The sequence below is a fragment of the Pollicipes pollicipes genome, unplaced genomic scaffold, assembly GCF_011947565.3.
Source record: "Pollicipes pollicipes isolate AB1234 unplaced genomic scaffold, Ppol_2.1 Scaffold_4881;HRSCAF=5763_pilon_pilon_pilon, whole genome shotgun sequence".
NCBI lineage: Eukaryota > Metazoa > Arthropoda > Thecostraca > Pollicipedomorpha > Pollicipedidae > Pollicipes > Pollicipes pollicipes.
In genome coordinates, this window is record NW_023596576.1 from 36,649,542 (window position 1) to 36,664,870 (window position 15,329).

General features: G+C 58.9%; 1 protein-coding gene across 1 annotated transcript; it reads right to left on the reverse strand.

The window, feature by feature from the left end:
* Window positions 1-4,940: 4,940 nt before the first annotated feature.
* On the reverse strand, window positions 4,941-13,017 carry LOC119101157 (protein argonaute-2). Its single transcript, XM_037224436.1, has 13 exons — window positions 12,943-13,017; window positions 12,324-12,474; window positions 11,659-12,095; window positions 10,740-10,962; window positions 10,265-10,412; window positions 9,387-9,635; window positions 8,476-8,670; window positions 8,012-8,135; window positions 7,302-7,468; window positions 6,947-7,099; window positions 6,253-6,615; window positions 5,672-5,871; window positions 4,941-5,256 (listed from the first exon to the last, which is right to left on the reverse strand). Exons 2-13 carry the CDS (start codon window positions 12,392-12,394, stop codon window positions 5,121-5,123), a joined length of 2,466 nt encoding a protein of 821 aa, XP_037080331.1. The 5' UTR covers window positions 12,395-12,474; window positions 12,943-13,017; the 3' UTR covers window positions 4,941-5,120.
* Window positions 13,018-15,329: the final 2,312 nt, after the last annotated feature.

Consider the following 15,329-nt stretch of genomic DNA (forward strand, 5'->3'; position numbering starts at 1 on the left):
GCGGATATACTGCAACATTTGGAAGTTATTCTGTAAAAACTTTCTGGCGGTCAAACTGACCCACCCCCAGCCAAGCACGTATCAACCAACTGCGTCACCGGTGTGGTCGGAACGAATACAAATATCCACTTGTGGCTAGCATAAAGATGTACTTCTTTTAGCTCTATGACATGTGTTCCGGTATTTTGGAATTCTTAATAATGTCTGTAAATAGTGCTACGTACGTACTACGCGCCCTCCTAACAATGAAAACTCCAGATTACACTGTTCGTACAGTACAGCACACCTTTTCTTCATCCGTCGTAGGTTCTGGATGGGAAAATTGACTTGTTTATAAAGGAACCTATTGCGCTATTTCTGTCTCCAATCATGAAACAGACAGACTCGTAACACCACGTGCAATCTTCGTCGTCCGAGTCGCTGCAAACACCGAGACGAAGAAGCTATGGAGTGCGACGTAATGAATAACGTCGATTGCATGGCTTCTTTGCTGTTCGGGCCCCTGCGAGCACAACCCTACAAGTGCACTACAAAGGGACATTCGTAGTACACCAAGAATGTTCTTTTCTACGTGACATCACGTATAAGTTTTGCCGGACATGTTCGCAGCGCGACGCGTTTTGTTGACATCTTCGTTACCTACGTGACAATAATTGTTCATGCAAGACGCTGGTAAATTTTTTGGTTTTAAGCATGCTCCTAACAGTGGGAGTCACAAATCATGACGTTTGAAACGTATAATATACCTTTCACCATCCGAGGCAGGTCTTGGCCACGCAAATTGACCTGTTGATAATCTGATTTGTTGCTCAATTTGCCTCACTTCAATCAAGTTCTTCGTGCCGTCACGTACGATCTTTGCCGACTGGGTCGCTGTGAAAGCCAAAAGGAGAAGCATCTATCAAGTATACAGGCATGAATCCTTTGCTGCAATGGGGCCGGCGCGCCTCCACACGCACATCATACGCAACGCTGGTGAAAATCGTTGACCCAGGAAGGTATTTCGTTCCTCTCCATTGCTGTGATGGTGCTGATAAATTCAGCTTTCCATTTTCTTCCCAAGCGGTTGTTACTCTGCACGTCTGGTCTGTCGTATGCTGACACGTTCTTGCAATAAATGTGAGCCTGTGTCGTCTTCTTCGTTGTGCCGTTCTCCAACCTTTTGTGTTTTCACCGCACGCTATCAGTAGGTTAACGTAACCTTTGCCGGACCAAATTGGTCAGATTTGACTTTCCCCTACGGAGTGCATGGCTCCAGGCCGAGCCAGGTATAGAAACTAATTTGCATGCATTGGCCTGAAAGTGACGAATGCACCTTTATGCGACCAGACAATGCAGCTGTCGGATGGGGCAATGCATTCTCCTGTGAGTCCTAAAATGACAAGGCCCTGACAAGGCGCAGGAAGACGGAACAATGCACAACCGCACTCCGGGGAGTATCCAGGGGCAACCGGGTTATGCCCCCCCCCCCCCCCACACACACACACTCAGGATAGATAACCTGAGACACATTTCCGCACCTTGAAAATCTAAGCTGTTTCGAATGAGGGAAGATTTCTGGACTTTGACGAAAATCTAAGCCATAAACCACAATCAAAGAGAATTTCTTTTGGAACACTCATTGGGGTAAAATAAACCGGAATCGTTTTATTTTTGCATCTCTTTGAGCTTCGACCTCCCAGGCTGAAAATGCCCCCTGGCGGCGATCCGGGTCCGTGCTTTAACGCCCTTACTACGCTGTACCCGCTACGCTACGAGCGCGACACGTTTTTTCTGCCCCAATCACAGACCGGTCCCACGTCTGCTAATGAGGATGTACAGTTAAACGATGGCACAAAGAGACTCCCCTCGCTGCCCTCTGTCTTAATCTGCTATCAGGGACATTGGAAGCGCGCTGAGGGGTCCGCGTGGTGACCATCTAACCCAACAAGCGTATTCACTGCCGGAATACCAGGGAAGAGCGGATCCAGCCATGCGTGCTTGAAATATTTTGGTCTGTTTTTTTAACGACGGGGGGGGGGGGGTTGAGAGGATGAGTCAAGACATTCTAACTTGCACGATTACGAGATCATGCCAAAAAGGCACCTGATAATCCACCCCAGAAATAAGGATGACCTGCCTTCCAATATTCCATAATGCTACCGCCCTGATTCTTTCTCGTCCCGTTGCCTCCGCCGCACAACAAAAGTTGCCGTGTGAAACTCTGCGGCACCATCCGTTTTCGGAGGACCGCCATGCGCACTCGAGATCGGAGTTCTCAGTAGCCTGGCGACTCATCCCGGCTCGTCGGCACACCACGTGTTTCCGGGTTTCCCGGTCCAGGCGAGTCATCCTGGGTGCGGGCGCATGAATCATAAACTGGGAATGTTCCCGCGCTCCACCGGTAACAAAATACACAACGAGGGCCTCAAGGTTACAACATTAATGGCTTCCGGAAGAGCTCATGTATCCATTTATCTCGCAGTCTTAAGTAAGTGCACCTTTTAATCTACCTCACAGAGAAATCTACTTAAGCGCATATATTAGAGATATCGACAGGCATCAGCAGATAATAGCCGCGCTCTCGCGGGACGTCTAACTACAGCTCAGCTGCCGTTTATAGCCGCTTTTCGAAGCGGGAAGTCCAAGCTTGTCCCCAGGGCGCGCCCTACCGTTACGGCGGCAGGTTGGTCGGTCGGGGTCCGCCGCAAGCCCCCGCAGGCGGGGCGCCGGACCGGCGCTGGGCGGCAGGCCGCGTTGTAGGCGAAAACTGCCACCCCTCCCGCTCCGCTCTCCCGCACCACCTGCTGTCCACTCTCTCCCCCTCTCTCTGGAGCAGTGAACGGAGCCACTCAACACATCCACCCGTTGGACTGCGATGAACGTGCCCGGCGACCGCCTGCGTCGCCTTGCACCGTGTGTAGACCGCCGTCGACCTGTGCTGCGCGTCCAGGCCCGCAGTGAGCAGCTGTGGCCGCGTGAGTAACGCCCTCGTGCGTGCGACTCCACACCTCATCTCGTCGTCGGTGATGCTCAGCAGCGAACACGCGGGGCGACTCTCGTCCGTTTATTGAGCTCCTACAATGCCGTTATTGTAATCTATAGTGCGGCTCGCCCCGGCAGCGAGCGGCTACGGACGTGGGGGGGGGGACGGTGAGGACAGCGCGCGCGGGGTCGGCCAGAATATGCGGGCTCTGGCCTGGTATGTTTGGGCGGCGGCGGAGGGCGAGATCGGAACATGGCGGGACGGCAACCCCCGTCGGCGTATTGCTGTCCCCTTGTGCGACTCCGTCGGATATGTGAGAGCGGTGCAGGGCGGCTGATATGACCGCCGGACGGGAGGCGGCTGACGGGTCAGGCGGGACCGGGGCACGGCACGGCCGCCGCTGCCGGGGCGCACGGACAACACGCGCGCCTCACCACAACCACAGCTAGTCGGAATAACACGCACACGACACGCATACGGACGCTATCGTTCAGGCGGCGAGCTACCAAGTTAACAACTGCCAGCTGGTTACAAAACGTAATCAAGTGAGACTAGCCTCCTAGCGGCGGCGGCGGAGCGGGTAGCGGCGTGACGAGGTCGGACAGCAGCAGAGCAGTGCGGGAGCACCAGCGCGGGCAGGCCGCGGCCGCAGCCGCGATTTCGTATCACTACAACTGAACATGATTGGACGGGGCGGCAGCGGCCGCCACCCGGCCTCCCGCACGCGCGGTGCCCGTGGCCGGCGCTGCTGACGACGAAATGACACCTCGCGGCGGATGATGCGGCGCCACCGCGCCAACACCACGTGGCACCGGGCGGGCACGCACACAAACACAACAAAACACCCATCTGGCAGTTTGCGCGTCACACCACGCGCGCGTTCGTCTCCAGCGGCGGGTAAGCGGAGCAGGCCGGAGCCGGCCGGAGCCGGAGCCGGAGCCGGAGCCGGAGCAGGACCCAGCCCCGGCCCCACGGACGCTACCCTCCGCGACGGGCACGGCCCGGAGCTCCGGTTCCGGCGAGCGGAGGCCACCCCATCCCGCACGAGGTGGCTCTACGTGGATCATTTGCACCAGCTATTTGCATCGCACCCAAGACGACACATCTCAAATTCGGCTACGTAATTCGCCCCTAAACGCATAGCGCACACTCCGTATTAAAACACGTCATCGATCATATAGAATGTTGCGATGGCGCGATTGCCTGGCCACATCTTTCTAACGCGATTCCACCAAAACTACCGTATCAAAACGTTTCGAATATCCCGTCTTTGGTTTGCCATGGGACTCGGCAGGGAGGAAGATACGCGGCGGTGCGATCACAAGCAATTGCATCACGCTTGCAGCACCTCTGTCGGGGTGGGACAAAACAGGACAGATAATTGTAAGAAAACAAAACACTCCGCGCAGGGCAGAACAGCGGGCAGTCGCTGGGCAGCCGGACGGGGCGGCGCAGCGGGCAGTCGCTGGGCGGCCGGGCGGGGCAGTACAACGGGCAGTCGCCGGGCACCCGGCGCGGCGGCGGCACCGCTCAGGCCCAGGATGAGACATCTGTCACGCATGGCAGGACGACACGCACTCGAGCAGCACTGTGCGGGTGGCCAGCCGGGCGGGCGGCTGGCCAGGCGGGGCGGCGAGGCCAGGCCGCCCGATCGGGACGGCCGCCGGACGCGGCCGGGAAGAGGGGAGTGACCTTAGAGCAGGACGACCACGCTGGATACCCGCGGCACGTGCCCGGACAGCGCTGCCGGCGGCGGGGCGGCCACGCGCGGACGGCCGCGTGCGGGACAGCCCCATGCAGGACGGCGCGGAATGGAAGATGGGCCGGCATCGACGCCGGCGCCAGCAAGCCGGCGCCGGCCGCACCGCCGCCGCGGCAGCGGCACGGCCCGCACCGGGTCGCATCGCCCATGTGCCTCAGGTGACTAGAACCGCCCGGCGCGCGCTGGCGGCAGCCGACCGTTGCCGCCACGCCGGTGAGTGGCGCGTCGAGGTCGGTCGCTGCCGGCGGACAGGCGGCGCCACCGTCGGCCCACGTCGGCGCGGCGGTGCCGCTCCACTATGTACAAATTGTCCCCTAGTCGCGCTGGCAGGCGGCGCCGGCTCGGCGTGTCGCCAGCAGACGGCGGCGGCGGCGGCGGAGGCGGTGGCGGCGCTCAGGCGAAGTACATGACCTGGTTGGTGTCCTGGTGGACGGTGACGGCGCGTGCCATGGCCGAAGGCGTGCGGTCGTCCGAGTTGCCCGACAGGTGCGAACCCTCGCCCGAGCACGACGAATGGTAGGTCGGGTCGCTGGAATGGCATGCCATGGGTGAGTCATGCATCAGACGCCGGCAGTCCCGCTTCTCCACGTGTAATGCACTTGAATATTGCAGACAAGCCCGCGTCACGTCGTAAGGAGACTGAAGCATGCATAATTCCAAACGGTAAGTCGCGCTTAAGCCCACCCAACACTAGTTTTCGGAACTTCTACCTCCGCAGCCCAACTATTCCTTCCCAAGAAATGCCCTCTGCCTTACTGTGTCCATCCTCGCAACGACTTGCACTTCCAGCGTCGATCCCACCTCACCACACTACTCACCCAGTCTCACTACGAATTATGACAAATGTCGGTATGCTTCAACCCTAGCACAGACAACACGCAGCGTCAGCACGGTGTCCTGCCCGCTGTCAGAGCCGGCCCGGCGTCCGGAAGAGCGGCGCTCACCTGTCGTGCTCCTTCTCCACCAGGTGATAGCGGGCGCGGAAGGCCACCAGGTGGGCGTAGTACGCCGGCGCCGGGATGCTGACGGAGCGGGTGCAGCGCACGTACGTGTGGCACAGCTGGTAGGTCAGCTGCTGAAGCTCATCCGAGTCGAACCGGTTGTCGTCCCAGAGCACGTGGTAGTGGCTGGGACGGGACGTGCCCTACCGACGACGGGCCGGGTCAGCTCGGCTCAGCTCAGCTCAGCTCAGCTCAGGTCAGGTCAGGTCAGGTCAGGTCAGCTCAGATCAGGTTAGCTCAGCTCAAATCAGGTCAGGCAAGGTCAGGTCAGTCAGGTTAGCACAACTCACCAGTCTCCACTGCCGGGCCGCAGAGCCGCAGCCGACTCACAAGTTGCGCCCCGCCGCACCCCACTACACGGGAAGGCAGCGCTACGTCCTGGAACGCGACTGGCCGGCCGTTCCGACTGGGTGGGAGGGCTGCGACAGACACAACGCAAACCCGCGGTCCCCAGCCCAGACGACGCCGCGGACGCCCGAGGACAGCCACGCGGCGGCGGCACCAGGACGAGTGGCGGGACCCACCTGGATGCCCTGGTGAGAGCAGAGGTAGAAGTCGAACTCGGTCGGGTGCGTGATCTGCGAGTCGACGGTGGTGCCGGCCGGAATGTTGCCGCTCTTGCCGCTCTGCTCCTTCTTGTCGGAGCAGAAGAGGCGCGTGTGGTGGCGCTTCTGCACCACGATGAACGTGATGCCCGGCATGTAGTCCACCTCCAGCTTGACGCAAGCCTCGCGGATGGCGGCCAGCTCGTGCTGCAGCACCGGCTGGAACTGGCCCTCGGACACGCCGTCCCGGTACATGATAATCCGGTTGGGCTTGAAGTGGGTCGACTTGTAGAACTGGATGAGCAGCTCGCGAACCATGTAGCTCAGCTCCTGGATGATCTCCTGCGGGCGGCGACGGACATCAGACACTGCGGTGGCTGCGGACTGCACCGCCGTCAGCGCGCGCCACAATACTACCCAAGGCCGCGTGGTCTGCACACAGGACACGCACGGTCTGACCAGCACACTATCGAGGACTGCAGACACCAAAGTAACGCCTTCAATGGGGTATTGTTCCGTCAAAATACCCCGCTCCGATCGAGCAGCAAATAGCAACGCCTCCAGGCGACTGACGGCACCTGAGTCTGGACCCTCTCCGCCTGCGGGGTGAGCAGCAGGGCGTGACGCCCTCACCTGCCCGCCGTCCGCAGGGGCGGCGGGGCGCCGGACTGACCTGGCGGTGCTGCTGGACGCGCACGGTGGCCGCGTACCGGGACGGGTGGCCGTCCATCGAGCCGACCACGGCCGCGATCGACGGCTTCTTGTTGTCGCCGGCCGGCGGGTGCGTCACGTCCGCGCCCAGGAAGATCACCGGCTCGTTGAACACCTGCCGACGCGAATGCGGGACGTCACACGCGCCGGCGCGCCGCGCTAGCGCCACCGAGCTTACCAAAGCATACAGCCGATGAGCATACACTGCCGGCCGTGGGAGGAGACCAGCGCCGGGCCAAAACGGCCAGCCACGCCACCCAACGCATCCGCTCACGCAAAGGTATGCCAGACGGACATCAGCCGGCCCGGTAGCTGACCTTGGGCCGGATGCTGGGCACCAGGATGCTGTTGACGCCGCCCAGCTTGACGTTGATCTTGAGGCAGAGGTTGGAGAGCGTCTGCGGAGACGTCTTGTTCACGTTTTTGGCCTGCACGCACTGAGTGGCGATGCCGAGCACCGTGTCGCCGACGCGCTTCACTTCGGCTGCAACGGAGCGCGCTGTGAGCCGACGCCGATGCTCCGCAGGCACGACACACGCAGCCTAGCGACCCCAGCGGCACCGCGCCGCCAGGCCAACACAGACGACACCACCACACACCACACCACGACAGCTGGCGGCAGACGATGGCATACGTCCAACGGCAGACGATGAAAGATGTCTAACGGCAGGCAATGACATACATCTGACGGCAGACGATGACAGACGTCTAACGGCAGGCAATGACATACGTCCGACGGCAGACGATGACAGACGTCCGACGGCAGACGATGACAGACGTCCGACGGCAGACGATGCCAAACGTCATCCATGACGTCCGGCCAGCCGCTGGACGGGAAGGCACGACCGCCGAGCGGCGCGGCAGTGCGGCCACCACAATCGTCAGGCGGCCCGGACGCCCGGGCGTCGGCGCGTCGCCGCCTCGTCCGTCGCACCCCGCGGCGCCGCCTGAACGCCCAGCGGGCGCCAGCCACCGCGAGGCACGACACACGCCGCCAACTCAGGGGAGGTGGGGCCACCGCACTCACCATAGACGGGAGTCTTGCCGGGCAGCACCACCACCACCAGCTGCAGGCCCTGGAAGTTGCCCTTGAGGTAGCTAAACATGGGCTGCACCTGGTCGGGCCCGGTGGCGTACTTGCAGAAGCACGGCTGCAGACGAAACAGGCCGCCCAATGTCACCCACGAGCAGGACAGTCACGTGGTCGAAAGAGGCGCGGATGCAGGGTGACAGCGGAGCGGACCACAAGTGCACATACTGCACCTTCACGAAAACAACACCAGCACCGACAGACCTAAGCGGTGCACGAGCCGAAGCGAAACGCCCGGTCACCGGATGATATCGCTCACCGCGTCCGCAGAGACTGCACAGACCGTCCCGCATCTTTCCTCAAGCCGCGCTCCACCAAGACGGGCCGGGCCCGAGTCCAGCCGTCTCCCGCTCCGACTCCACCCCCAGCCGCTGCCGAAGACCTCGGAGGTCGGATCTCACCTGTCCGATGATGGGCATGCCGGCGTCGGTGGAGATCTTCTGCAGCTGCTGCGTGAAGTTGCGCAGCGCGTCCTCGCGCACGGTGCGCTGAGGCGCGAAGCAGGCGATGGCCCAGACGCGGATCTCGACGCCGCTGTAGAACTGCTTGCCGCGCATGTCCCAGACGCCGGCGTTCGGCACCGCCTGCTGTTTCGTCTGCGGCCCGGGGAGAGCATGGTCAGAGGACACATCCGGGCACGGGCAGACACACGGGTCCGGAGGCATCCGCGGGTCCAGTGACACCACCGGAGTTGGCAAATACCGCTCTACCAAACGCCGCAGGCCACGGTCGTGAATCTTCACCCGTTCATCATGCAGGGCTCATGCTGCCGTCCAAAGGCAACATCCCATATGTTCGTTTCTAGCCCTTTTGCGTTCTTTATGTCATCTGACTCGCCTTCTCATGCTGCATTCGGACATTAAAACCAATAGTTGAAATTTTCAGACTTTTAGCTAAAAGAATGGGCTAGAAGTTCATGAAAACTTCAGCTGATTGCTTACATAAACGAAATCAGTACGAGTAGATGAATCAGGTGACATAAAAAGTGCAAAATGACCAAAAATTAACATATGGAGTTTTACCTGTGGACGGCAGCACAGCCCTCCCATCTGCCAACAGGTCTGAACAATGCAGTCGCAATACCATAACACAGCGTGCAACAGAGCTGGCCGCTCAGCTTCACGCGCCTCAAACTGCCGACCTCCGCTTCAGGCCAGCAGGACCAGGCCGGGCAGTGCGCAGCCGCCGGTCCAGCTGACAAAGCCAGACAGCGACACCCGCCTCCCGGCCACTCACCCGTCCGCCGTACTGGACGCAGTCACCGGTCCAGTTGACAAAGCCAGACAGCGACACCCGCCTCCCAGCCACTCACCCGTCCGCCGTACTGCAGCCGGGGTGGGGGCAGCACGCGGCCGCGCACGTCCATCATCTTCTGCTCGATGTTGAGGCCGAACTCCTGCACGTACGGGTCCGTGTTGAAGTCGGCCCACACCTTGCGGATGAGCGTGTTGATCTCGCGCTCGCGATCCGGCGCCGAGCGCGCCGTCGCCTTGATCATGGTGGACGTTTGCATGTCGGTCAGCTTCTTGATGCAGCGCTGGCCGGCCACAATGGTGCACACCTACCGGAAAAAGAGAAAATGGAGGAAAACGTGAGGGAGGTGCGGGTCACACGGCGGTGGACGGCGCCGGCCTCAGCTCACGTGAAAAGACGAGTCTCGACAACCGCAGTGCAGTGAGGCATTCAAGGGCCCATCGTGGGATCGGGCAGCCACACATCACCCTGTAACCCAACAGAGGTCCGTCACAGCCGATCTCAGCTATGTGAACACGAATCACATTGTACCTGCACAGGGTCATGCCCAGAAGTGAGCTGTTACAGACCGTTCCGACAGGGATGAGCTGGGGGTAGGGAGGTCGACCAGGGATCGGCTGGGGGCAGGGAGGTCGATAGGGATCAGCCAGGGGCGGGGAGGTCGACCAGAGATCAGCTGGGGGCGGGGAGGTCGACAGGGATCAGCTGGGGGCAGGGAGGTCGACAGGGATCGGCCAGGGGCGGGGAGGTCGACCAGAGATCAGCTGGGGGCGGGGAGGTCGACAGGGGTCAGCTGGGGGCGGGGAGGTCGACCAGAGATCAGCTGGGGGGCGGGGAGGTCGACAGGAATCAGCTGGGGGCGGGGAGGTCGACAGTGATCAGCTGGGGATGGGGAGGTCGACAGGGAGCCTGACCTGCCATCCTTGTGTGACTGACCTCGAGTGGCAGGTAAGTGTGCTTGTGCTCCTGGCCGACTTGAAGACAGGGCAGGTGCGGGAAGCGCAGCTTCATCCTATATTTGTCCAGGAAGTACTTGGCCACTGTGCACTCCACCGTCTGGCCGTTGTCCAGCTGCAGCGGGAAACTGAAGACGCGCAAACATTCGCCGTCACCAACGCCTCGTGTGGGCAACACCAATGCCATTCACCGCAAAAGAAACGGAAGTCAGGAGAGTAGAGTCGCACAAAACACGCCCGTTGCCCGGTTGAAAATAGCCACACACATATGGCCGGTGTTTCAAAACAGCTGCACCATCATGGCTAAGCAGTCACTTATTGTCGGCTGTTTAACACCCACGCCTGCGGCTAACAGTAGGCTCTCCGCGATCGGGCTGGACACCTTCACCTTCATGCCCGCACGCCTTCACAGCGTGGGGGCATCCACGGAGAAGGCCGTGATCAGCTCGACTCACGACTGCATCTGCGCCGGCCGGCGCGTGACGTTGCAGACGCGATACTTGCGCCGCATGGTGCCGCAGTGCGTGATCTCGATCTTCAGCCCCTTGATCTCCTTGGTGAACTTGACACGCTGCGAGTCGGTGAGCGGCTTGCGCTGTTCGCTGACCTCGCGGATGTCCAGCACCTCGCACATGAACTCGATCACCGCCTGAGACTTGTAGAAGGCCGTGGCCGACACTGCGGCCGGAGAGGGGACGGTCAGCGCCCGCGCGCCAGGCTTACGCAGACAGGGGCCGACTGGAGCGACGCAGACGGCTCACCATGGCCTGGCTATCACGGAACTTATAACCCAGCACACACAGATGCTTGGCTAGCTCCCGGCAATGCTGCACGCGCTTGGGGCGACTTCACACTTACACATTGTGCGCCGAAATTGTGGTGATGGATGCGAGTCACATGATCAAATGCAGTCGGCGTACCCCAAAACCAAAATCATCATCATTACTTTTGGTGATGAGACGAAGCGACAAGATTCATCATTACAGGGAACCTAGGATACGCAAATGCCTGGTGTAAAATCTCTTTCTCTTGGAAATCACCGCCTGATAAATGCAGCACATAACTGCGTTCACTTCCGACCCCAACCAAACCAAAAATGCCCCCTCCCCCGACACAGCAAGTATTGGTACTGTGCCCTAGTAAATCTTAGGCACACTTGTAACCAAAAGCAAGTCCAATTACATGCTCTGGCTGCGGTCCCGTCGACAGACTGGCTAATAATCCCAGACATTCGAGCGACTTTTTAAGGCATCACGCACCAAGATGCCTGGTCACCGTGGACGAGAGGAGTGTGTGTGTGTGTGTGTGGAGGGGGACGGGGGGGGGGGGGGGCATGCACCACGGGAGGCCGCACAGCAATGGCCAGCCACCCACCATCAATGTTGAGCATCATCTTCCACTGGCTGGGCCGGACCGACTGGTGGAAGCCGAACCAGACCTCGCGGCCGCCGCCCAGCGGGTGGTAGTAGCCCTCGGGCGCCGAGAAGAACGAGCGGCCCACCGGCGTGTACTTCATGGACGGCAGGTGGCGCATGACCACGTCCAGCGCCTGCACGGCGTCGTAGGGGATGGCGCGCTGGCGGCCCTCCAGCGCCTCCTCCAGCTGATACAGCGACACCTGCGCTTTCCAGCGGATCGACACATGGAAGACGCGGTCCTTGCCCTCGCCGGGCAGCGTCACCTCCAGGTCCACCTTCTCCTTGCCGATAGGCAGGGGGTCGCGCGTGTACATGTTGCTCCGGCCGTCGAACACCGGCTTCATCGTGCTGAAGATCTTGGCGTACGCCTTCACCATCGTCTCGATGATCTCTCTGCGCGCGGAAGCGACAGTACCAAGCGTAAGGACATGCCGGTACCTTTCTTCAGAAGTTGAGAGTAATGCACGAATCACCAGAACGCATGGCATTCTGGCAGACACAACTAGGACCAGAACACAGCTACAAAACGTGTCGCTAGAAATCTCGCCAATACCCAGTGAGACGAACGCGAGCAACTTTCCAGAAGTGCACATGTTGTCCTCAATGGGCCATTTCACCCACCTGTTGACCTTGCGGGGGCATTTGTCCGGCTGGATGCTGACGTCGTAGTGGTGCACGAAGCCGCGCGGCATGGTGATCTGGAAGTGGTTCGCTCGCAGCTGGATGCCGCGGCCCTCGCGGCCCAGGTTTGGCCGTCGCGGCGCCGTGAAAGCTGCCGCAAACACCGGGCCGGTGTCAGGGTCACGGCACGCGGTCCGTCCAACCCGCCCGACCGTCCATGGGCATCGTCAGGTGTCACAAGAAAGGTGACGCTCCCAGGCATAACAGCAGCCAAAATCTGCTCTTTCTTGTATCCACATTCGAGATTGACAGGAATTGTTTAGCCTTCTTCTCAACGCAGTAGTATCAAAAGAAGTAATAGTAGCTTTGTCCCTTGAAGCAAACCTTCTTCCCGCGGTCCCAACATTCCATCCCTTACGTAAGGGTTCCACGTAAATAACAATCTATCCAAACAATCAGCAGCGCATGGCCTTCCAATGCATACAACATTCCAATACACCCGGCTCGCTCAGCGGACACTGGCCGTGAAGCGTGCACCGATCGTCGCAAACATCGCCCGCCTGCGTCCTGGGCACGCGAGCGGACGTCGGCGGGGGCGCCGCGCGGCGTGCCCACTCACTGGGCACATCGGAGGCGAGCGCCGGAACGGGGGCGGCGACGGCGGCCGGCGGACCGGCCGGCTGCAGCAGCGCGACGGTGGTGAGGCCGGCCGGCGGCGCCACCGCGCCCGGCACGGCCGGCGGCGCCGCGCCCGGCTGCCCGGCTGCGAACGCCAGCAGACGACGTCAGGCACCGCGTGCGGCCGGAGACAGGAGCACCGCGCCACCGGCACACAACGCATGTGACGGTCGGAAGTGATGACAGCTAGCGGGACGAACACGGCTGCTAGGTACTAAATATGGGGGCCAGATAATGTACACTGCTACTGGGCGTCCTCAAGAAACATCAACGTGTGCCTGCGCGCAGCATGCAGTTGACAGGACCAGCTGTTACATGTGCAGCTGTTGGGTGCTCTACACAGCTGTCAGACACAATTAGAGCAGTCAAGCACCAGCCGAGCTGTCAGGCATTATTGACAGCCACCAGATGCCACATAAACTGCCAACATGACTGTCAATGTCAGCATGGCGTGGTAGAATTAAAGGGACTATGCTTTCTACGGAAGTGTTCCATGCAGCTTTCCAAAGCGACATAGGGACTGCGACTCTTTGTTTTCCGTTTGGGCGCGTCAACGAGGTAATTTGCCACAAAAATGTGGTCCCTAGGTAAAAACCTGTGATCCCTAGGCGTATTTGGGTGCCTAATGGGTGCAAGACAACAGCAATATTGCTACTTTCCCATCACTGACCACATTATTACTGCCATGGCCAAAACCAATGAGACATTTTATAGGACACCCAGAGTGCTCATCTCCCATGAAGGGCGAACTCTTTGAAGCATTATTTCACTGCATTGAGTAAGCTCCTGTAAAAAGGACATCATGCCAATCAGGACCCTGGAGATGCTGCAACTTCAACACAAATGATCATTAAAGGGCGTGCTCCACATTTGAAGATATTGTGGCGAGTATCAGATATGACAGGGAAAGCCCGTTTGCAACTCTTACTATACTTTTAAGTGCAAAGACTGCTCTAGCTAACAAAAATTACTATTACGTAAACGTTACTACACGTCATCGTTGGATTACGTCACGGCACGCCCCCACAGTGCCAGAGTAGCTGCTTGACTGGCTGTGTCAGAACTGCCACTGTGGTGAACGGGCACCTGTAGTATTTCAACTTGCCGCAAGATGGTTTGTTAACTTTTACGCGCGTCATAAATACGACGATCGTTATGTACGCGTGTTTATAACCCTTTCTTGGGATGCTTTTGAATATTTGCCCGCGGTTTTACAGTTTTAACTTGCATTTGGGTTCTAAATTACGGCGCTAGCCTTAAGCCTCGCCCTGATGGGGGGGGGGGGGGGGCAATCGACCCCAAGGATTTTCTGAGGATATCTCTGTGGCATATTGCGCAATCATGCCCAAATTTTCAGCAGGCTATTTGATATCCATTGCGCGCATTTTGACACCAAAAAGTGTCCCTACCCCCTCACCCCCCCCCCCCCCCCCCCCAGCATTTACGGTTTCGGAGCAGCAGCGGGTTTTAAGGAGCACTGCTCGGCCATCTACGGCCGGCGCGGACGGCGGACGGCAACCGACGATTCCACGGATCGCGAGCTTTCTTTGAGATCAATCCACTGGCGTTTATCGCTTGGCTCTATCTTTGTTAGTTTTGTCAATGGCAGGGGAGTCGCATCACAGGTCGCAGAGAGTCGCATCGCAGGTCGCAATCGCAAAACGAGGGCTGTTACGTCCTTGCCAGTCTCTCGCCCGCCAAAACTAACAGGACTGTCCAATTGCCTGCATTACATATCACAAAATGCGGCTCGTGATTGAAACCTGCTGTCAACACACTATGCTGGTTGAAAGTCAACTCCTGTCTGCTGATGCAGTAACTCATGCTGAAGTACTCCATCCAGGAATCAGTCAATTGGTATATTTTGTCTTGAATGCCGCATGTCCAATGAGAATATGGAGTTTGTATGCCCTCTCTGACACATATGTCTTGGGGGGACTTCAAAACAGGCAACACCATAAGTCCACACAAGTTTGCGAGTGTGTAGCTCAGGATAGGGGATTTAAAAAAGACAATTGAGAATTGAGAACTACAGGGAATTGCCTTGAAAATGACCATCTCAGATGAAAACTCCATACAAATGTGGAGCAATCTATTTACAGACAAACCAACCATTTTCAACTCTTCCAGCTATGGTGGGCCAGAATTATCTGGTCACTTTGCAGAACAGCAATATTATGTGCGGAAGGTGTGCCTCCACCCACTGGGTCTAGAATCCTGATCTCTGAAATACTGGTCTGAGGAGCATGCCAGCCAATGTCAGTCCCCTGTTGTACAAAACTAAAAGTATTTTTGTGAATAACATCAACTGAAATTATTCCTGTGGGG